General features: G+C 36.2%; 2 protein-coding genes across 3 annotated transcripts in view; one reads left to right on the top strand and one right to left on the bottom strand.

The window, feature by feature from the left end:
* Fbxl13 (F-box and leucine rich repeat protein 13) overlaps positions 1-5,837 on the top strand; it is a 208,680-nt gene extending 202,843 nt beyond the window's left edge. The window contains exon 21 of the mRNA XM_005319523.4: positions 4,919-5,837. Within this exon, the coding sequence (XP_005319580.1) occupies positions 4,919-5,105 (187 nt within the window). The 3' untranslated portion in view covers positions 5,106-5,837. The remainder of the gene's footprint in view (positions 1-4,918) is intronic.
* Positions 5,838-5,858: 21 nt separating this feature from the next.
* Positions 5,859-23,511, bottom strand: part of Fam185a (family with sequence similarity 185 member A) — a 49,817-nt gene continuing 32,164 nt past the window's right edge. The window contains exons 7-9 of one of the 2 annotated variants that reach the window (XM_078040186.1): positions 20,452-20,586; positions 9,767-9,828; positions 5,859-6,385 (exon numbers count right to left, since the gene is read on the bottom strand). In XM_078040186.1, the coding sequence (XP_077896312.1) occupies positions 6,347-6,385; positions 9,767-9,828; positions 20,452-20,586 (236 nt within the window). In that variant the 3' untranslated portion in view covers positions 5,859-6,346. Of the gene's footprint in view, positions 6,386-8,310; positions 9,829-20,451; positions 20,587-23,511 lie in introns of those variants that run through there. The other variant, XM_005319477.5, reaches the window with a different exon arrangement.

Raw genomic sequence — 23,511 nt, 5'->3', positions numbered from 1 at the left:
GGGATACAGATAAGAAAATAAGAACTCAAATTAGCACTATTTGCCAAGGATATGATTCTATACCTAGAAGACCAAAAAATTCCACCAGAAAACTTCTAGAATAAATGAATTCAGCAAAGCAGCAGGATATAAAATCAATACCCATAAATCAAAGGCATTTCTATATATCAGTGACAAATCCCCTGAAAGGGAAATGAGGAAAACTACCCCAAGCATGTACATTTCATAAATAAACTTTCTTAATTAAGTAGCCATGGAATAAGCTGAACCACGGCCCTTGTCACTTGAGGGTGAAATGATTTCTAGTCCAAGGGTGTGTGGAAGGGGAAGAGAAGGGAAATGAAGGACGGAGGGAGGGAGGGAGGGAGGAAGGAAAATTATTTGTAAAGCAGGCATGCCCTAAGTCCAGGTCTGTAAGAAGAGGGCAGCTAATTGGAGCTGGGTCAAAGAGAAAGGAGCAACTCCTTGAAAATTTTTGAAGCAGGGTAGAGACTCAATCTACTCTGATAAGTCTGGAGATAACTCTGATATAAATGTCAGTAAAATCATTTAAGGAAGATGCCATGAAATAAGGTCCTTGGAGTCCCTGCTGAACTTGTTTTATCATTAAACAGCTAATTCTGGGCAAGATGACAGTGTTAATAGATAATGTGCTACCCAAAGGAGTTTAGCATCTCATTGATTAATCAATAGTGATTTTGCCAATCACTATTTTTGAAGATAATATTATTGAACTTTTAATAAGAGGAATTTTAGGTAGAATGAAGACTTTCTGGCAAGGAACTCTTTAAACTTAATCATGGTATATTGGATATTAACAAGTGATTAATATGGTGTCTGGCCAAGAACACCCAAGATATCCAGTAATAGCCCAATTGTACCATTAATTACTCAGTTCTATTGCAGAGTTCCTAGATTAGTGTGTGTGTGTGTGTGTGTGTGTGTGTGTGTGTGTGTGTGTGTGCATGTGCACACACACAAAGAAACCAAAGCAAGGCAGAATTTATATTTACTTGGGCCTTGTTCCCAAATCTCAATGCAAAATTCTAATTATAGCTAGATCTCTAGAAAATCTCTTTATCTAAGTCAGAACAGCAACAAGTCCTAATTTGTCTTCTGCTACAATGCCTGCCTGTCTCTATCAACAAGAAGCAGGTAGAGACTTGGCCCTAATGCCTAGAAGAAGGCAGGCTTGTTCTATGCATTTCTTTGTCTAAAGAGGTCAGACTACCACTTTTTAGTCTTCTTAGAAGCTCTGTCCTGGCTCAGTTCCAGCAGTAAAAAGGCCTAGAGCGCTTTGATTACATCTTTGTCTAGCAATGGAAGACAGTCCTCACTGCAGAGTGACTGGAAGAGTTCCAGTGTTTGAAATTGAAAGGCTCGAAGAACATCTGTCTTTATGTCCAATATCTAAAAGAGGGTACTGTTTGTCAGTCTGGGGGCTCCTGAAATACTTGGCTTCAAAACTTCAACTACAGAAATGGTAAGGCCTGACTGCATGCAGCTGTTTGAGGCCATCTCTAGGGGCTGCAGAGCAGCTTCCTTTTCCACTTACATCCTTAAGTGGAACTGGAAATGTACAGTGTCTGTGGACTGTTTTAGTCAGCTTTTTCATAGCATGTCCAAAATATCTGACAAGAAGAACTTAAAGGAGAGAAAGCTTATTTTGGCCCATGGTCTCAGAAGTTTTGTCCATAGTCAGTTGACTCCATTGCCCAAAGTAAGGTGAACATCATGGGGGAAGGGTTCAGCAGAGGAAAGCTGCTTAGTTCATGGTGAGGTCAGGTAACAGAAAGAGAAAAGGGAACCAGGGAAGGGGCCACGGAGAAAACCAACCCTTCCAGGGTATGACCCTCGTGACCCACCTCCTCCAGCCACACCCCATTTGCCCTCAGTTACCTCCCAGTCAGTCCATGCAAACTAAAATGGACTGATTAGGTTATTGCTCTCAAAATCTAGTCATTTTACCTCTGAATACTCCCACATTAACAGGAGCTTTTGGGGGATACCTCACATCCAAACCATAATATGGACCCTTTAAAACAAGAGACAAAATCTCTAGTCCCTTATTTGTTGTTTGCTCTTGCCAGGGCTAGTGTGGTTCCCTCAACTAAGGTGTTTTGTTTTGTATGGGTGAAATGGAACCTTTGGCTTCTAGGAAAGAGGAGATTTTTCTTATTTGGGAAGAGGCTCAATAATTGAATTCATTTTTTAACATGAAAATATGTTTGCAGCCCTTAAAATGCAATCACAGCTTCCAGAAGAAATGGCTTTATCAACAAATTTCCCCATACTTACTATAATCTGGAAACACTACACTAACTTTGCAAAACAAGAAGCTTGGCTCATCCCAGTGTTTTTAAACCGGAAGAGGAACAAACTTTTGTTGGTCAATGAGCAAACTAGCTAGCTATAGTTGTTTTGCAAGAGAGCACCCACCATAAGATATAACTGTCATTCTACAAATTCCAGGGTCTGAAAAGGCTCCCCCACTATCGGATTACTATTTTTATATCACAGATACCAACAAATTGACCCTGGCTCATAGCTGACTGAGGAACTATATGACCTGATATTTAATAAACATTGTCAAAGCTGGGCGTGGTGGAGCATGCCTGTAATCCCAGCAGAGGCCGAGGAAGGAGGATTGTGAGTTCAAAGCCAGCCTCAGCAAAAATGAAGCACTAAGCCACTAAAATCCTGTCTCTAAATAAAATACAAAAATAGGGCTGGGAGTGTGGCTCAGTGGTGACGTGCTCCTGAGTTTAATCCCTGGTACCCCCCAAAATAAACATCATCAAACTTAGCAATAATTGTACTTATCCTCACACCAGCTATCTAGAACCCTCAAAAACATATAATTTAGTCAACTACCTGGATATCCTTTACTCTCTAAAACAAACATTTCCTTTTCTTATAGGCCAAGGCCTCTGTTGTCTCTAACTATAGTACTCTGGTACTACAATCAGTGTCAGTGGTGTTGAATCAAATGAACAACTGTGAACTGCTGTATGTGTGTCCAGAGCTGATTCAAAGGACAAGGGTCAGGAGGGCATTGGAAATAGGGACCTAAAAATGCCTCTTCTAGACCAGCAAACCAGCAGAAGTCAAGAGAGTTAAAAGGACTTTCACACTCAGCTGCTGAAATCTCTTCCTTTGGGTGTTAATGCTAGGTTTCACAGAGAGACAAAGAAATTATGGCCTTAAATAACTTACTATTTTTTTAAACCAAAGGAAAATAACAAAGTTCAAAATTATAAACAATGCCATGAGGTTCTATATTAGAAAGAAATTAATTATATGATTAACTTCCTAAAGAAGTTCAGAGAAGGAACGCATTGGGTCGAATCTTTATACAAGAGGCTAGACTGGCTTGGAGTTTGATGGATAAAGTTTAGACAGGTAGAGATGGGATGAAGGTTAACAACGGAGTTCTGCTGCTTGGGATAGTATCTCCCCCCTTTGAAACTGGTGATGCCAATGTATTATGTCTCAATTTACTCCAATACTTGGTATTTTGTTTTGGTAAGTCTTTGGAGGGAAATCTTGCAGAAGATATATGAAGAGGTACAGAAATCTCAATTCCATAGAATTGAAAAAAAAAAGAAATATCAGAAGAATATGGGGAAAGCAAAAGATACAAGCTTATTCTTTTTATATAATAATGTTTTACTTAGAGAACATATAAAGATTTATATAAGATGTTTAAAAATATTTTTTAAATTAACAATATAAAACCTTATTTTTGACCATAATTTACCATTTTCACACTTTGAGAATAAATATTAAGAAACGACACTTGTTTGCCAAGTTTTAGCACAAGGAGATGGTAGTTTTGAACTAGAAATTAGTATATAACAATTACTTTTACTCAAATTATTCTTTAAATTTATATAAATCATGTGTGAGTGCAAGTATGTTAGCCAAAAAGCAAGGTGGTAAGAGGCAGAATTAGCAATGCTTTGGTTGTCTCCTTGTTGAGTTTGGTTATGATTAACAGCATTTTAAACTAACATATCTCTGCTTTTTCCATTTTCATTACCTTATCTGAACTCATATGGACATTTAGTACAAATTTAACTCCAAGGTGTGGTAATACCAGCTCCATATCAATGACTCAGTTACTTTTGCAATTAATAATTCAGTGTAACAGACTGCAATAGTAGTGGGGAAAGTAGGCCCTTAATGGGTGAACATCATAGTTACTCATTTCTAATCCAATACAAGTGGCCAATTATTCATTGCCTTTTTAGTACTGGCTTTGTAATTTGAACCAATTTTCTAGGAAAGTCCTCTGTCCTCAAAACGGCTTTGATATACTTTGTTTCTGATGCTTTCCTCCTCCCTCCTTCCCTCCCTCCCTTTCTTCCTTCCTTCCTTCCCCAAGAAAGACAGTTATTTTTAATCATTTGGCTGTGGACTCTTTTAAGAGTCACAGACCTTCTTCTCAGGGAAATGTGTATTTGAAACAAAACTACGTGGACTTTCAGAGACCCTTATGGACCTCCCTGAAGTTAGTTCATTCATGTATCCAACGAGGATCTGTGACCTCTGGGTTAAGAGCTCCTCCCCTGGTGCCTGGTCTGCCTTCATAGGTTGGCTGGTTAGGTTACTCCCTTATTAGAAACCCTGGATATACCAGGAGAGGGCTTGCTCAAGAGCTTTCTAAATAGAGTGACCTCAGTGTTCCCACTCCATGGCCATGCAGTCTTCTTACCCACTCACTGTGTACTCTGAACAGGCTGAACCAGACCTGCTTAGGCTCTGGGATCCTGGTTATCAGCCCAGTTACCCAGAAAGGCAAGAGAGCTCTGAAGTGAATTCAACTTGTGACAAAGTTCTCTTAATTCCAAATGTGGTCTAGTTGAAAATGGTATACTAGGAATTAACTTGCTAACACTAATCATTGTTATTCTAGGGAGGCAGCTCACAAAATGTCATCTGTAGTCCAGCATCAGGAATACAGCTGCAGTGATCCTCCAAGTTGGTTTGGCTATGACGGTGGTGGCAATCCTCTTAATGTTCAATATACAAAACCATTTAAAGGTGTCCCAGAGGTGACAGTGAAAGAGTCAGAGTACAGTAGTACTGAAGAGGAAGTATGACCTTCAGCCTCAAGCAGGAAAAACCAAAAAAAAAAAAAAAAAAAAAAACCAAAAAAAAAACCACCCCAAAATTCAAAATTTAGAACCTAGTAAACTTTCTTCACTTGATGAAAGTATTTTTTTCTAGCTGGATCTCAGTAACAATGTAAACAAGCAGCAAGTCATCTTCTGATTCTTATCCCACCTACAAATGTTTCTAAATATATTGGTTTTTCTGTCTAAGTAATCATGATCCCTAAATTTAATCAAACCAATAATTTTGACATTATCAAATTTAAGGTTGTATTATAGGAAACAACCCTGAGAGATGTAAATTTTTTGAAAAGAATTTTTAAATTTGTCTTTAAATAAGCAAGGATGGCCATATAAGTCAAAATAAAAATTTGAGCCAGGACAATGACTTTAAGGATCTGTGAAGCTTTATTATAAAAGATAGACATCCATTTTCAAAGGAAAAGGGGCTCTTTTTTGTGATTTCCAGGTATTTTACAACAAAACAGAACTAAATACAAATTAGCTCTGGATTCATTTAAACACTTTAATAGGGGAAATTAAATAGAAGCAAAAATTGTCTATGAACAGAAAAGTTATAATTCCTATAATGTCTCAGAAACATCTTTTTAATCAAGTTTGCACTATGGAGGAATTTTAAAACCAAACTGTGTCAAAAAAGATGTTCCCTCAATTTTTGCTAGGAGGTATGGGCTATTAATTGCATACACTGATATTGACAGAGTCAGCTCTGTTCTGACTGCTACATACAGGCGCATCAGTGATATTAGACAGTTTTTTTTTTTAAACTTTCCTATTTCCTCAATAATTTCCCTCTTAAATGGGGTTATTCCCTGTCTTCTTGTTTACCTTAAGTTTGAAATAAATATAAAAACTTAAAGATATGAAAGTTATTTTGGAAAGTTTTAAAAGGGATGTATAAGCATTATTATAGGGTACTCTGTGTTAGCTAATGTTATGGTTTTGATATTAGGTGTTCCCAAAAAACTCATGTGTGAGACAATGCAGGAAGGCTTAGAGGTAAAATGATTGGGTTATGAACATCTTAACCTAATCAGTGTGTTCATCCCCTGATAGGAATTAAGTGGGTGGTAACTGTAGGCAGGTAGAGTATGGCTGGAGGAGGTAGGTCATTTAGGGCATACCTTTGGGGTCAACATTTGTCCTTGTTTAGCGAAGCTCTTTCTCTCCCTGCTTCCTGTGGTGATGTCTTGAGTTGCTTTCCTCTACTACATTCTTCTGATGTGATGTTCTGTTTCACTTAAGCCCTGAGAAATGGAGCCAGTGGTCTATGGACTGAGATCTCTGAAATTGTGAGCCCCCAAATAAACTTTTCCCCCTCTAAAATTGTTCTTCTTAGGTTCTTTGGTCACAGCTGAGAAAAAGTTGACCAAAATAGCTAATCTCCCCCCGCCCTTTTTTTGGTACCAGGGATTGAACTCAGGCACACTCAAACACTGAGCCACATTCCCAGCCCTATTTTGTATTCTATTTTAGAGACAGGATCTCACTGAGTTTCTTAGGGCCTCTCTAAGTTGCTGAGGCTGGCTTTGAACTTGGGATCCTCCTGCCTCAGCCCCCTGAGCCCCTTGTGCTACCACACCCGGCTCCTCCCTCATTTTTGAAAGGGATTTTCTTTTTACTTGATTTTTAAAAAAATTCCTTTTTCCTTTGGTACTCAGGATTTAACCCAGGGGTGCTACATCCCCAGTCCTTAATTTTTAAATTTGAGACAGGGTCTCACTAAGTTACTGAGGCTGGCTTTGAACTTTTGATGCTCCTGCCTAAGCCTCCTGAGGGCTGGGATTATGGGTGTGTGTCACCTCTACTTAACTTTTTAAAATAAGTAGTGGAAAGGTTCCTGGGAGTGAACAGCAGGGGAATCAAATAAGTAGAAAATCTTAAGACCTGAGCCAAGATAATTATGGTAGGAGTGAAATTTTAAACTAAATTTGGAAATTTCTGGCAGTTGCATAAAAATTAGCTTCAGAAGTCTAACCCCTAGATGTCTCATGCACACAACTATAGAAGAGGCAGTTGGTTTCCAAAGGAGTACCTGCATGGGTAAGACCAGGCCAAGGAAAAATATACCCTGTTATGTTTTCTAGAAACCCAGCAGCTTACTTTATAGGCAAAGATTGCTCCCAAACTCTGTAATACCCTCCTTGAAACAAGAACAAGAGACCCATTCATTCATTCTGGTGAGATAAATGTAGAGGTACAGAATTGAAAGAAAAGGTGTAGGTGTTAGAAAAGATGAGCCATGCAAGGGAACCATATGTACAATGCCATAATAATAATAGCTATAGTAGGCTGCAATTATAGTCATGACCTTCTGCTTGTTGTTGGCTAATTTCATCAACTTTATTTTTAGACATGAAAATGTTTATATAATTCCATGAGGGTGAAAAAAGTTTATAAAAATTGCCTTACTGCCTCACATTTTCCTCTCCTGACAGTTTAACACACACACACACACACACACACACACACACACACACACACACACAAACACAATCACCTCAAATATACCAGCATATGAATATCTTTCAAATTTATATAAATTCTGGTTTCATGAAGACTGAACTAAAAGAAGACATTAAGATATCCCACAAAGTTGAATTTATTTCAAAAATAAGAAGTTAGCTGGGCACGGTGGTGCATGCATATAATCCCAGCAGCTCAGGAGGCTGAGATAGGAGGATCACGAGTTCAAAGCCAGCCTCAGCAATGGTGAGGCACTAAGCAACTCAGTGAGACCCTATCTCTAAATAAAATACAAAATAAGGCTGGGGATGAAGCTCAGTGGTTGAGTGCCTGAGTTCAATCCCTGCTCCCCCACCCCCAAAAAACAAAGAAGTTAAAAACAGAACTTTAAAGAAATGAAATAGTAACAAAAAGGAGATTATTCTAAATTGCAGCATTTAAAAATGGTTATTAAAATTTAGTATTTAAAAGTTGATTTATCCTAGTCATAAAAATATAATCTAATAAACAGATCTATTCAGTATTGTATAATTTAAATGTTCTAAGAGTAAAGTTGAAAAGAAATGAATTTCATAAAATAACTTTATAAAGTACACCATTATAAAATTGAAAATCTATCTTCATACATCAGGCAATAAAATAACTTTTTTTCTCTTAACTAGTTATATATTACGTTACACAAAAGACATTAAGAATCAATAGCAACTGCTTCACAATTATAAGATTTTATTTACAACTTAAATTTCCAATGATGTTTAGGAGATATTCAGTAGAAAACCTGTCACATGAGAGCTATAGTACAAAGAATTCTAAGATAAATACCCTTCATGACTGATGCCTTTGCATAATCTCTTCACCTTGAGTGGAAATGGAAACTCTTGCTTATGCTGAAATTTCACTCCCATGATCATGTGACATATGATAAAATACAAATTATTCTGGGTGGGCCTGAACTCATCTTTGAAAGTCAAGATTTCTCAACTTTTAAAAAATAAGTCAGACACTCAAGCATGAGAAGGACTCAAGTGTGTCACTGCTGGCTTGAAGATGAAGGGTGCCACACAAGCAGGGTTGAGTGTAGCCTCTAGAAGCTTAGAGTGATTGCTAGCAGACAGCCAGCAAGAAAATGGATATAGCCTCTAGAAGCTTAGAGTGATTGCTAGCAGACAGCCAGCAAGAAAATGGATATCTTAGTCATATATTCATAATGAACTGGATTTTACCTATCATCTGAATGAATCTGGAAGTAGATTTCTCCTCAGAGACTCCAGATAAGAAGTCAGCCTTGCTAACACCTTGATTCTGGCCCTTTGATATCCTGAGCAGAGTAGTCAGCCATCTGGGTTCCTGACCTACAGAACTGTGATCTGATGAGTGAGTATTAATTTAAGCTGCTAAATTTGTGGTACAGTGGTTCCCCCTTATCTGAGGTTTTGCTTTCCATGGTTTTGGTTACCTCTGGTTGATGACAATTCCAGAAATAAATAATTTATAAGTTAAAAAAAAAGTCTGGTAAAATCTATGGTAAGATTGAATGTTTCAGCCTGGGGTTGTAGCTCAGCGGTAGAGTGCTTGCCTGGCACACATGAGGCACTGGGTTTGCTCCTCAGCACCACATAAAAATAAAATAAAGGTATTATGTCCACCTACAACTAAAAATATATTAAGAAAAAGAATAAATGTTTCACCTGTGAAAGGGTAAAGAAGGAAAAAGAAGCTAGTTTTGCTGTTGCAACTCAAACTGCTCAAGTTAGAGCTATAATGCACAAATGATTAATTAAGATAACAAAGGCATTAAATTTGTATATGTGTTTGTAAGAAATAACATGGCATACATAAAATTTGATACTGTCCATGGCATCCACGTGTGGGGTCTTGGAACATATCTCTTGAGAATAAGGGGAGACTACTGTTATTTGTTACACAGCAATAGAAAATGAATATGGTGGCTTAGTAAGTATTTTTGAAAAGTCCCCCAATCCCAAACTATTTAACACTATTAATTCCTAATGCCACTGTTTTCAGCATTTATACAAACAGTGGAAGTTGCATTTTTGTGTCACAGTTTGCTGATAATTATTTTAATAGCACAAGTACAGATCAAGCCATTCTTAGTCTTGCAGTTTCAGGGACTGAAACCAGCTTTGACTTCTAAAACTTACAGTGCCTTTTGGGGCAGCAACATTAATCCATTTTTCATGTTTGCTTGCTTGATTCATGAGTCCTGAAATAGAAAATTGCATAAAGTTATATCTTAATGGGCAAGAATAATATATAAGCACACAAATCTTACCATATATCTCTAAAACCAATACTTTAGAATGCCAAAAATCTTAACAAGTAGTTTGAGTTGAGAAAGAGCCGCAAAGAGGTTATGTGGGCTTGCTCTCCTTTCATTTTCTTAGAACAATTGAGAGGCAGCTGCTCTGCTTTTACTTGTATCATTTTTAAAGGAAGGTTTTAAAAGAGTTTTATTGAAGTATAGTTGACAAAATAAACCACATGTATTTGAAATATACAATGTAATAAGTTTTGACATATGTAAGAAATCTGTGAAACTGTCTCCTCATTCAAGATAAGGTATATCATCCAGCATTCCCAAAAGTTTTCTTAACCCCTTTGCAATCTTTCAGTAATGACCCTCTACTATAGTTTGGATCTGGAATGTCCCCCAAAGACATGTACTAAAGGCTTAGTTCCCAGCATGGCACTATTGGAAGGTGGAAGAACTTTTAAGAGGTGGGGCCCAGTGGGAGTCCTTCTGGTTACTGGGGACAAACCCTTGAAGAGGATAGTGAAGCCCTGCCTTTCTTCATCCTGTCTCTTGTTCAATTCCTGGTAATGAAGCTCTGCACTACCACACACTCCCTACCATGATCTGCTGCCTTGCCACAAGCCCAAAAGCAATGGAGCCAATTGGTCATGAAATGGAACCTCTAAAACTTAGCCAAAACAAATCTCTTTTCAAGTTGATTATCACAGTATTTCTTGCAGTAAAAGAAAGCCAACACACTAACACACCCTCCCTTCTTTCCTTATTCCCAGCAATCAATGATCTGCTTTGTGTTACTATGAATTGCATTTTCAAAAAATTTCTAAACATGGAACCATACAGTATGTACTCTCTCTCTTTTCAAAATCTGTCTTCATTCAGTGTATTATGTTGAGACTCATCTATATTGTACTGTGTATCCAGTAGTTTCTTCACAGGCATGGTAGTCAGTACTTTGTTGGGTGCTCACGAGTACCATCTACAGAATCCCCTGTGCTGTTGTTCCCTCTTGTCTGAAACTTTGGCTCTTGAGCTCTGGGAAGCCCTAGTCTGCCCAGTCTCCCCACTCAGTCTCCTGTAGTCCGAGTATCTGCAAGGCTCTGGCTCTATTATCTGTCATTGGCCTGCAGCCTGGAAACTCTCAATGGACAAACTATGGCAATCACAGAGCTCACCCGTCTCTGCTCCTGTAACCAAAAGCTTGGCCCCTGTCCCCAATGCCAATTTAATAATGAGGATACAGTTTTGAGAAAAAGGAAAAAGTTTATTGCTTTGCTAGCAAAGGAGAAACACAGAGGAATCCTGTACCAAAGTCTGTGACTCTCCCAATCAGAAGGGATGGCAGGGTGGGTGTTACATACCAGGTATGTTCTGGTAGGGGGCCTCTGGGGGCCCTGATGAAATGTTAGAATTCATTTGTTCATTTGGGAGATATTTATTTCCCAGATCCTCAGAAGGCATCTCCTTCCTGTAGTGGGTATGTTCAAGGGCAATTAACTAGGTGAAGAAAGGATAAAACTGTCTTCCCAATCTTGTTAGGGAGAGGTAGAGGGGAGAAGAGAGGAAAAAACATTAAAAAAAATAAGCCTTAGAGCAATGAGGGCTACTTTCAGAAGGTGAAGGTACCACTGTTACACTCGAGTTCTTGTTTTCTCTGTTAATTAAAGTAACTAAGGTCTTATATCTCCTCTGGAGCTTCACTGTTTCAGGATTTAAGAAGCCAGTCTAAATTGAACTGAAGAGTTGTGTATACACTGTTAGGTGTTCACTAGTTAAATGCAAGTTAACAAATCAGAGACTAATTCTCTTCTTCAGTATAGTTTTTTTCCTTTAGTACCTCAAGGTATTCTTGCCTGAAGAAAAGATGCTTTCTACCATGAGATATTTGTGTTAAGGGTTCTTCTGATGCATATTCTTCTTTGAAATCTTCCCTCTCTTCCTTTAACTCTGACCCACCACCCTGTCCAAGTCCTAGAGCTCACTGCATCTTTTTCAGACACAGCTGAGTATCCCCTTCTTCTTCTTTTGCTATATTTTCAATATGATCATTACTTCTCATTAGCTTTGCTGAACTGATAAAATATCTCTGTGCTCTTCTTTTGCTATATTTTCAATATGATCATTACTTCTCATTAGCTTTGCTGAACTGATAAAATATCTCTGTGCTCCATTTAGTAAATCCCTGTTAAAAAGCTTCCCTTTCCCCTCCAGCTCTTCATTAATAGGGTTCAATACTATCAACTTTATCTGTTTTTCTGTGCCTGTGCTACACTTGGGAGGTCAGGATTTCAAGGTACCTTGCACCAAATTGTTTGTCTGTAATACAGAATTTCTTTTTCTGGTAATTAAAATAAGTGTTAAGGAAAGAACTAGAAATCCTTAGCTCGTTCTTTAATACCATTTAGCACCAATAATAAAACATCAGCAATAGTAGGGACTTCCTAAATATCTGGGAGCTTTGTCTTAATATATAGCTCATCACTTCCCAGGTTGTTGTGCATTTCTTATGGAGTGAGAAGCCCATCTACCCACTTCCTCCTGCAGCAGGAGAGGCACTATGCTGCTGTGGGTAACAGCAAAGAGTGATTTCAGCTTAGTGACAATATTCAAAAGACAGGGCAGTTTACAAGATTCCATTTAGTTTGCTGAAAACAGCCTTCTTGCCAATAAGCAATTTACTGAAAGCTCTTTGTACTTTGGCCTGAATCTATGGTGAAGACTCATATTCTAATTTGTAAAGTATAAATCCTTCCTTCAAAAGTCTTACAACACATATTGGAACTTGGGGTTCCAAAACCTTGTAACTTATTTAATGTTCCTTTGCCAGCGAAAATAAGGCACTTTTTCTGTGACCAAGAAATGGGAAAATGACTACCCTATCCCTATGTAGTATGGCTTCTATTGAGAATGAGGAAAGGTTGTTTAAGACATATGTTTAACTCTGCCATTTGCTTTCTAAACCCGGATCTATTCTAACATATGAATCTATAAGTTTTTAAAAGTAGATTAAACTTGTAATATGAATTACAAGTTTAATCTATTTTTAACCCAAAAGGCACCTAATCTAATCAGCTCTAACTATGGACAAACACGAGGTTCTGGGGAATAATTTGCAGAATTATTTCTTTTTTTAAAATACAGGATTAAAAAGCTTCTTAGAAAGATGAGCTTCTTCCTGCCTCCCTCCAACTCTCACTTCAGACTTTGTTTATTTACATTTGGTTCAAAGAGACACTTCTGCTTCTGCCTTTTTTGCAGCAGATAAAACTTCAGCACATCAGAGTTGGAGGGTTCCCTTTTTCACATGACAAATACCATGGACCATGCACTACCACAAGCACCATACTAAGTAATTTAGGGAGATTCAAAAAATATAAAAAGACAAATTATGCCTTCACGAGGTTTACCAGTACACTAGGAAAAGAAATCATACATGTATGAAACAATATGAAAATAATTACTCTGAACTTTTATTATTTTTAACACATAAATTTCATAAAGTAAACCCCTAACAATTAAATTCCATACAGAATATTTTGTCAACAATAACTAGAGTTTTCTTTTAATAAAAGTACAACCCAAGATATTTTGACAGTCTTTACTGATAAGAAAATATTTATAAGCTAGTTTTAATGGTACCCATCTATTATATTTTCTCTCCAATATCTGGAACAGTAACAAAGTTAACAGTACTTTAGGCATTGAGCAAGAATACAATTAGTAAGTTCTGCCTGAGAAACAATCTCATAAACTCCTTCCTCAGATCTGTCCTACTGCGATATCTAATCCTATCTATTTCCTTTTTCATCTCAGACTTATAATTCTAAGAATTCAACTTTGGTCTTTTTCATATCTCATATGCCTTAAGTTTTTGAACATATGGAATAACAATTATGATGATGGTTTTATTTTCCTTCTCTGCTAATCTAATATCTGTGTCCTTTCTGGGTTGGTTTTATTGGTTCTTCTTTTTGTTATGGTTCATGTTTTTTTTCCTCTTTGAATGTCTGATAGCCTCTGAATGGATTTTAGATGTTGTAAATGTTACTTTGTTAGGTGCTAAATACTTTGTATTCTTATAAATCTTGAGTTTTGCTTGTGAATGAAGTTAAGTTACTTGGAAACAGTTTAAGTCTTTCATCTCTTGCTTTTCTCATTTGTCTGGCAGTTTTGGAGTTGAGTTCTATCTAGGACTATTTGTTGCCCACTACTCAAAGCCCTATGAGTTATGATTTGTGTTTCTGATCTAGTGGGTAGAAGGGGCATTATTTCTAGATGCGTGTGAGCACTAGGCTCTACTCCCTCTGGAAGTTTGTTCTGCAAAATTAGTTGTTTTGGTCTCTATGGACTCATATTGGATCTCATCAATTCAGGTAGTCTGCCAGTAATAGTTCTCTCTACATAGCTTGATGACTTCCTTGGCAGTGATCAAGGCTCATTTTATTTGTTTCCCATCTCCCAGTGACTACTTTCTTTACTGCTTGATGTCCAGTGTCTTGAAAACTTCAAATATTTTGTCTGTTTAATATGTGTGTGTGTGTGTGTGTGTGTGTGTGTGTGTGTGTGTGTGTGTGAGTGTATCACAGCTTCAGGTAGGAAGGTAACTTGGTCCTGAAAGACCCTAGCCCAGTTAGCCCAGTTACCTAAGGCCAAGATATGAAATCAAGATACCGGGCTTGTCATAAACAGGCTCAGGTGCCGGATGTGCTTTCCACATAACCGGTTGAGAAAGGACAGAGCACCCGCATCCTGAGGCATGAATGAATAAACAGGAACAGATAAGCAGGAACAGAAAGAATAGAATGCAGACCTGTGGTTTTTGGAATGCAGACCTCTGGTTTTTGGAATGCAGACCTGTACCCCCTAGGTGGCCTATATGCTAGATTTAAACAAACCAATAAGAAACCTGGTGCGAGAAACCTGTCCCAAACCCTATAAAAATCTCTGTATCCCCAAGCCCGCTGTGCCAGTTCACCAAAGCTCTGGCTGAGGCTCTGCTGGGCACCCGCAGGCGCCTGTGTCCCAATAAAACCTCTTGCTTTTGCAGCCAGTGTTTCGTGTGATTCTCCTTGGACAGGGATACGGGGGTCTTTCATTGGACAGGGGTCTTGGACGGGGGTCTTTCAGTCCCTTTAACTCCATCTTAACTGAGGGACTACATTGTTTTTCTTTCTTTGCCTTCCCCTTCCACTCCTTCCAATTTTTCTCCTTCCATTTCTTACCCCTACACAGACTGACAAGAAATTACAAAACTAATACAGAAAGGTCCTGTACATTTATCACACAGTTCCCCCAATGGTAACATCTTACATAATTATATATCAAAACCAGAAAATTGGCTGGCAAAGAACAATTCATTAGACTATAGACCTTATTCACATTTCACCACTTATTCCATTTATTTTTTTTGTAGGATTTTGTGCTCTTTTATGACATTTTATCACCTATATAGACTCATATGGCACTTATTATAGTCAAAATACAGAACTATTCTTCCCTTTGATATCCCTTTAAAAATCACACCCTCCCTCCCACTCCTTGTCTAACTTTTGGCAACCACTTGTCTGTAAATTTTGTCTTTTCAGAATGTTATACCAATAGAATAATCTTAACATTTTAAAATTGACTTTTTTCACTCTAAACAGTATCTTGTTCCATTCAAATTGTGTATCCAATAGATTGATTGGTCCTTTTTCCTGGAGTTATATTACTTTACATGGACATACCATTTTGTATATCCATTCACCTATAAAAGGGTATTTGTGTTATTTTCAGTTTGGGGCTATTACAAATAAAGTTGGGAACTTAAGTTCCATTTCTCCAGGAAAAATATCCAGGAATATGACTGCTGGGTCCTATTCAGTTTTTTAAGATACTGACACTCTCAATTCTAAAGTAAATGTATCATTTTACATTTCTATCGGCAATGTAAGAAAAGATCCAATTTCTCTGCATCTTTCCCAGTGCTTGGTATTATCAGTATTTTGTATTTAGCCATTCCAGCAAATATGTAATGGCACTTTATTCCAGTTTTAATATGCATTTCCCTAATGACTAGAGATGTTGAACATCTTTTGTGTATTTATTTGCCATTACGTATCTCCTATGGTTGCCTTGTTTCTTAAATCTTCCATGATCAAAGTTTTTGACCCATAAATTATGTTTATGTACACAGAAGTTTTATGTGCATAAATCTTCATAAGTGGGAAGAGTTCACTCAGGATAAGGATTTGGCAATGGTAAAACACATAATTTTAAAAAACCCTACAGTCATCACAAATAATTCATCATAGTGCTCTAAGACTGAGGTGAACACTTTGATGTCTAGGGGTTAGCACACTATAGTCCATAGGCCAAATCTGGCCACAGGACTGAATTTATATGGCCTGAAAGCTAAGAATGGCTTTTACATTTTTGAAGGGCTGTTAAAAAAAACAACAACAACAAAAAAGAATGTACAACAGAGAGCACATATGACCTTCCAAGTCTAACACATTTATCATCTGGCTTTTTCAGATAAAATCTGCACATGAATGGAAACAAAACCTGATTTTTTTTTCAACTTTAACAAAGTTAATGTCTGATTACACATGATACTCCCAGGATCTTACACCTAACAAAAGGGTTGGAAAACAAAAACAGCATAATAAAAGCATAAATGATCAGAAGACAGATCCCACAGTAACTCCATGTCAAAGTATTCTTTAGCAGACAGATGTCAACTTAAGAGCATTCTTCATTCTGTTAGTGAATTTCTTTTATGTGGTCCTAATGCACATATAACTGACAAATGTGTGATAAGCTTGGAGAAAACCACAACTTCAGTGTGTTCTTTAAAAAAAAAAGTTATTTCTAAAATTTCTATTAAAAGACTGCATTTCCTCCCATTGGAAGAGAAAACATGGTCCCTAGATTTTAAAAGTAGCATCAGTATAACTAATTAGAACACACACCCATACACACAAAGTAGCATCCAATAGGCCATATCTCATTTCAACCTCTTTCCCAACCTATGAACAAGTTTTCCATTGTAAATTATAATACTATTGTACATATAACCCTCTGGCCTAAAGATAAACTGAGAACTAATCTAACTTGGTGTTTATTTTTATGTAATTTTTTAATTTATATATGACAGCAGAATACATTACAATTCTTATTATATAAAGAGAGCACAATTTTTCATATCTCTGGTTGTAGTTTATTTTTATTTCAAATGAATGTTATCTTTTATATGCTTTACATTTCCATTTGACTAAAATGAAATAAATCCAGTAGTACCAACTTCCCTACTATATGGTGACAAACACCAATCCTATGCAATACACCTAACGTCTAATACTTTTTAAATATCTAAATCTTGAAGTTTTAAAACAAAAGGACTTGGTACCACATGCATTTCTGAGCTTGGAGATGGCTTGATAAATCACAGGTTTCATATCTAAGTTGATGTACCAAGTCTAAAACCCAGAAGAGAAGTCAACTTCTTATTAGAAATGTGTTACCTCAGTCATTACAACATGTTGAATTTACCACTTAGAGTAGAACATAAAACTTAGAATCCAAGCTCTGTAAAGAGAATGCTCCACAGAGAACACATATGTGCATAACCCATAGTCTTGGGCTTTCTTTTGATCTCAGAATAGCACACAATACTTGTAAATACAGTAAGAATCATACAACTGAGAGTTTGTATCAGTGACAGCAATGGCAAGCCAAACCATGAAGCAGGAAATAAAAACAATTATAGGGTTGATATACAAAAACCCTTTGGGGAGCTTGAGCCTGAAGGACTAATTTTTACTGGCATGGCTTCTTGCAGAAATCATACTTATGCTACAGATTAAGTCTAGACTTCCTAGCAAGAAGGGTAATATTTCTGTTTCTCTGCCTTGTAGGATCTATGAGGAAGACCTAGATGAGCTGAGCTCAGGGGCTTATAGTAACAATGTACACTGAAGCTGCCCATTATTTCTAAAATTAGGTTTCAGACTGGAAAAGGAGGAGGGGGGGGGGGAGGGGGAGGGGGAGGGGGAAGGGGAGGAGGAAGAGAAAAAAAAAAGAAGAAACAATCCAATGTCTCTTGAAGTATTTCACTTTCAAAGTCTCTTAAAAGTATTTCATCTACTTGATAAATAAGGCCTGTGACCTTTAAGAATCAAACTAGGAGAGTTTGTTTTAAATCCAGTCACTATACAGCTCGCTGTAAGACAGAATGCTGCTGTCTTTACCTAGGGTCTCTGTACACTGACACTCTAATGGATTTATCTAGTATCAGAGACAACACACAGATCTATCTGGTGCCCAATCCCATAGTGGACTCTGTAGGTCAGTATCTAGATTTTTGCACCATGAGCAGGAAATAAAATTTCTTCTGCAATTTGGTTCTTCCTGATATAAATAGAGATCAGAGTGTAAGACATAACAAATAACACATACAAACATCTAAATAAGCCAAACAGCTTCATAATAACCATTGAAGTAAGTATGTATCTTCTCATTGCATTCATTAACCTTGTCCTTCAACCAAATTTGTTGAAAGTCTGTTTACTGAGTATAAGATAGCTCTGAAAAGACCAGACTACTATATTCTTTTTCCTGAATTACTGCAGAAATCTGCTAATTAGCTTTTCCTTCATCCACCATGGTTCTTTCCAATCTCCCTCCATCCCCCATGGTTCAGAGTGATCTTTCTAATACACAAATGTGATTATATGACTCTATGTGACTATGTTAAAACCTTTCAATGACTTTGAGATGCTAAAATCTAAGTTGGTCCTATGGGAGCAGATCTCTCCCAAACTCTCCATTTAGCCATTTTCCCTTTTACTCTCCTATACTCTGGCTATATTTGACTTCTCATTTGCTCAAACTCACACACTTGCCTAATTTAGATGTACCACCTTATACTCTAACAATACTACATACATAGCTTTCTCATAACATCTTATTCCAGTGTATTGTGTGCACTGGTTTGTGTTATTTGCACTCCTGCTGTCCAGCAGTGCCAGACTCCCTAAACATGTGTTGAGTGACAAGCCAAATTTTTAAAAACAGAGAAGAGAGGAGAAGGAGGAGTTAGGTTAGGGAGAGATAATTTTTATTCCAAAATATATATATTAAGCCACATGTAGCCTGTAATTCCAGCTACTTGAAAGACTGAGGCAGATGGACATAAGTTCAAGGACAGTCTAGGCAACTCAGCAAGATTCTGTCTCCCCAAAAAAGGGCTGAGGGTGTAACTTAGTGGTAAAGCATCCTTGGGTTCAATCCCCAGTATGGAGAAGTAAGAAATATTTCATATTATATATATATATATATATATATATATATATATATATATATATATATATATATATATATATAAATATTTGAGGTGGTACAGTTTATCAAAATGAAAATGGACAATAATAATAAAGAGAGCAGGTCTGTAGATATTGATTTGGATGGAATATGTGCATAGAAGTAATGATTGATTCATAAGAACAGGGGTTTAAATTAAATTTAAAAATCATAAAGGTATATGATTCTATGAGTAATAACAAAATATGACAAAATAGCTTTATGATTCAAGCATGCTTACATATATAAATAATTTAATTATGATTCAGAGAACTGTTACTTAAATTTGTATTATTGATTTAGATGACTGGGACCAACAATAGGTAACTAATGGCTTTTAATTAAACTCAAGAAATTAGATCACAGGACGTTGATTCTTAGCATGTTTGATACATTCAGATTCTCATCAAATTTTCTTTATGTAACTAAGAGCCTGTTCATTAGTCATTGAGTCAGATCTGAAAATATACAGGTATTATTTTTATCCTTTTATGCTTTTCTTAATATTTTATTATTTTAACAAAACTACTTCTTAACTTTCATGACATATAAAATGAACATTTAAAACTGAAACTTGATCTTATGAAGACAGTACCCACCTCAGCACATATACAAATATTCGTTTTTCTAGTTAGTACCTCATGGTTAAGCATATAGGGTATGCCCATGCACACAGTTAAATTTCAAATCCTTTTTGATGCCATTCTGATAGAATTTAAAATAAAATTTCACCATCATGAATTTTTGTATCCATTTATACAACAAACATTTTAAAAATTGCATTGGCCATCAGTGCAGCTGACTATAATGAGAAATATACAAAATTATTTACATTTATAGGATTAATAATTTGCTATATTAAAAGAGGAAATTTATAATATGCATAACAAACCAAATTATTTTTCTTGAATCAAGCAAAGTTAGCTTTAAGTCTTACATTATAATATATATTTTTAATTGATTTTCAAATTTAAGAATTAGAAAACAGATGTTCCATAAAAAAATTTAAATCCATTTTATCCAAGGACAGGACTAATGAGTGTTCCTAAATGATTTAATAGGTTCTTTTCAACAAAATATCTTCATCATGTTACTGATAAGCAACAGAAAGAAAAAGGTGTTCAACATTAGAATGTGACAATGGAAAAGAATAAAATTGTGGCTAACTATACCATATTTCTACTTATGTATGGAAAATGAGTATTCACACATGGTAAAATGCATCCTCCTTACCAGTAATTATTACACCATCATCCTTATGAGCTTCAGCCATTTCCTGAACACAGATTTCTGGGTTCACATCAATTTCTTTCCCTGATAATTGTAAATGAGCTTGAAGAGAAGATGGTACCTTCACAATAACAGAACCTGTGATAAATTTAACGGAGAGCTTATTAGTCCAAACCAATCTAAGTACCAGAATCCATTATAAATTAGATTGAACAAGGTTAGGATTGCTCCTTATACTATGTTTTTACTCCTCAGCACATTTATTCAAATAGCAGTGCCTTGTCTTTACTCCCAAGAGATCAAAGTTCCCTTACTCTCAAGGCATTCATAGTAACTCTGTCAAGAGTATGAGGCATTAGGAACATTATAAACTATTGGTTCTTCTTTTGCCAATAGCCCTACCCAATTCATCTGATATTAGAAAAGTGAGTGGATTGCTACACATGTAGCTTATAGATAGGATTTACTATTAGTTAAGCATTTACTAAGAGCCAGCCACTTACTATCCACATGAAATTTATGAGGTACTATTATATTCACAATTTTACAGATGAGGACTTGCTCAAGGTCTCATGTTCTAGTGTTGGAACACATATCCAGTTAAATGACTACAAAGTCCATCTTTCAACCACTGATATTTTACACACTGCAACTTTATCGTACTACAAAACCACAACCAGAAACCAACACTGTGCCTACTGTGTGAAGGGAAAATAACAACAAAAGGAAAGGGATTATTATTATTATTATTATTATTATTATTATTATTATTATTTATTTTAGTGGATCACAGACTTTTGAGTATCTGAGGCCTGATACTCTATATTCAGTACAATCTGATAATTCAAATTCCTAAAGGAGTAAAAACAACAACAACAACAACAAGAACAAAAACTCTGTTATAGCTGTGGAGTCATTTTTCAAAACAATTATGTAGGTTGCAGTACAAATTTACCAGTACACTCCTGTATAAGTTTCTTTCTCTTGTTTCTCATCAAATAAAGAGTCCTCTATCATAAAGCATTAACCCCATCTCTGTGAACTGTCAGATGACATGCATTGTGAATGCTGAAAAGACTCCTTTTAGCATGTATTTATTTATGGGTCTGAGTTTTCCTTATAGTCTACTTAACATCTGCTTGCATTGCCTAAAGTAACTGGTATCTCCTCAGTCTTCCTAACTAGAGCTGGAAGTTTGGCTGATAAACTCTCATATTTATTCCTCAGAAAAACTAAGGAACTAAACATATCACTATACCTAGTTTATTAAAAAATAAGTTGCTTTCTAGGGTTCAAATATAAACACTGACAGGAGATTTCTCATGACAACAAATTTGACGACTTAAGAAACAAAACAAAACAAACCTGGAAAATTTGAGGATGAATAGAAGATATGTTTTCCTATCAAACCTATTTTGGGGGAAGGGATGTGGATTGAACCCAGGGTGCTTAAACCACTGAGCAACATCCCCAGGCCTTTTTATTATTATTTTATTTGAAATGCTTAGGACATCTCTAAGTTGCTGAGGCTGGCTTTGAACTTGAGACCCTCCTGCCTCAGCTTCCTCAGTTGCTGGCATTACAGGCATGTACCACGGTGCCAGGGCCTCAAACCTATTTTTTCCCCCCAAACCTACTTTAAAAAGTAGAAGATCATGAATTTAAATACTTTTTTTCTAGGATTTTATGCCTTAAATATATCAAATACAATAATTTTAAGAACATAAGAGCACTCTTTTCTGTTTTTACATGAACATGATCTTAAGTCTATCAAATGTTTAAGCAAACTGTTCTATCCCCATCTCCTTTCACATCTTTGAAAACAAAAACCACCACTACCAAAACTGCCTCTGTTTGTGAATGTCTTCTAAGGCCTTGAATGTGTTCCAGTGTTCCCATCTTTAACACTATCTTTTTCAGAAAGGAGAGCTCTTGTTAGGACATCAACCTCTTTTTACCTTGTAAACTTCTGCATGGTTACTGACATCAATACTATCCTCTTAAAAATTCAAAAGCAAACTCATACTAATAAATGCCACTTCCTGAAGGCATACTACATAAAAATGAGTGATTTCCCCAAGAACAACATGTTTGGCAGAAAAATCAGTCCTCAGATGCAGGGCTGACTCCCAAGCCCAAACTCAAACTGCCTTTCTGAATAAATTTCACCATATTCACTTTCACAAGGAGAGAGAAAACAAGCATTTGTAACATTTTAACTTTTCATATGGCAAAATGATGAAGACCTAAGAGATTCAAATGGCTGGCTCTGAACCCTTCAGCAAGTCAGTGGCAGAGCTTGGAATGGATTCCAGATGTCTTTACTAACCATTAATCAACAGATCCTGACAAACTTTCCATTACTCTAAAAAGTTACTGTTCCCAAGTATAATGAGAATTAAAAACTCAGAAGATATAAATCTTTGTTTCCATTTATCTTTCTTTAAGTTTCTTCCAGTAATGTGGTCCCAGAAGGAGAAAACACAAAATTGTAATCCAAATCAAATTTTGCAACATCATATGCTATTTCAATAGGTTGCTGGAATGACATTCTAACTAATACTAAGAAGTATTTTAAATAGATGAAGATTAATAATCTCCAAAAGTTCCAAAGTTTTTGTTTTGTTTCCCTTTTTTGACCACCACACAAAAGAAGAAATAACCTTCACATACAAACAGATTATTTAAAACTTTATTTGTTTGTTTTTTTAATTGATTTTATTTTTTAAAATACACAATAGTGGAATGCATTACAATTTCTATTACACATATTGTTTTTTACTATGTTACTAGTTACATTAATGCTATGATTTTTCCCCCTTTGGGTCTTCATAAGAGAGTAAAATTATACTACTAATGAGGTATACAATTTACTCCTATAGTATTATTGAAGCTTTTCATAGTTTAGTGAGGACATGATAATATACTATTTTTAAAAAATTATATATTTCTTTAAAATAAGTATAATATGGTGTGAGAAATCACATCTCTGTGTCAGAAATAACTTCAGTTTTGAACTTCTGTGTTTGGTAGCTCTACTCTGATACTCTGACAAGAAAGCCT

Source organism: Ictidomys tridecemlineatus, chromosome 2 (assembly GCF_052094955.1).
Source record: "Ictidomys tridecemlineatus isolate mIctTri1 chromosome 2, mIctTri1.hap1, whole genome shotgun sequence".
Taxonomy (NCBI): domain Eukaryota; kingdom Metazoa; phylum Chordata; class Mammalia; order Rodentia; family Sciuridae; genus Ictidomys; species Ictidomys tridecemlineatus.
This window is presented reverse-complemented; position numbering and strand designations above follow the sequence as displayed.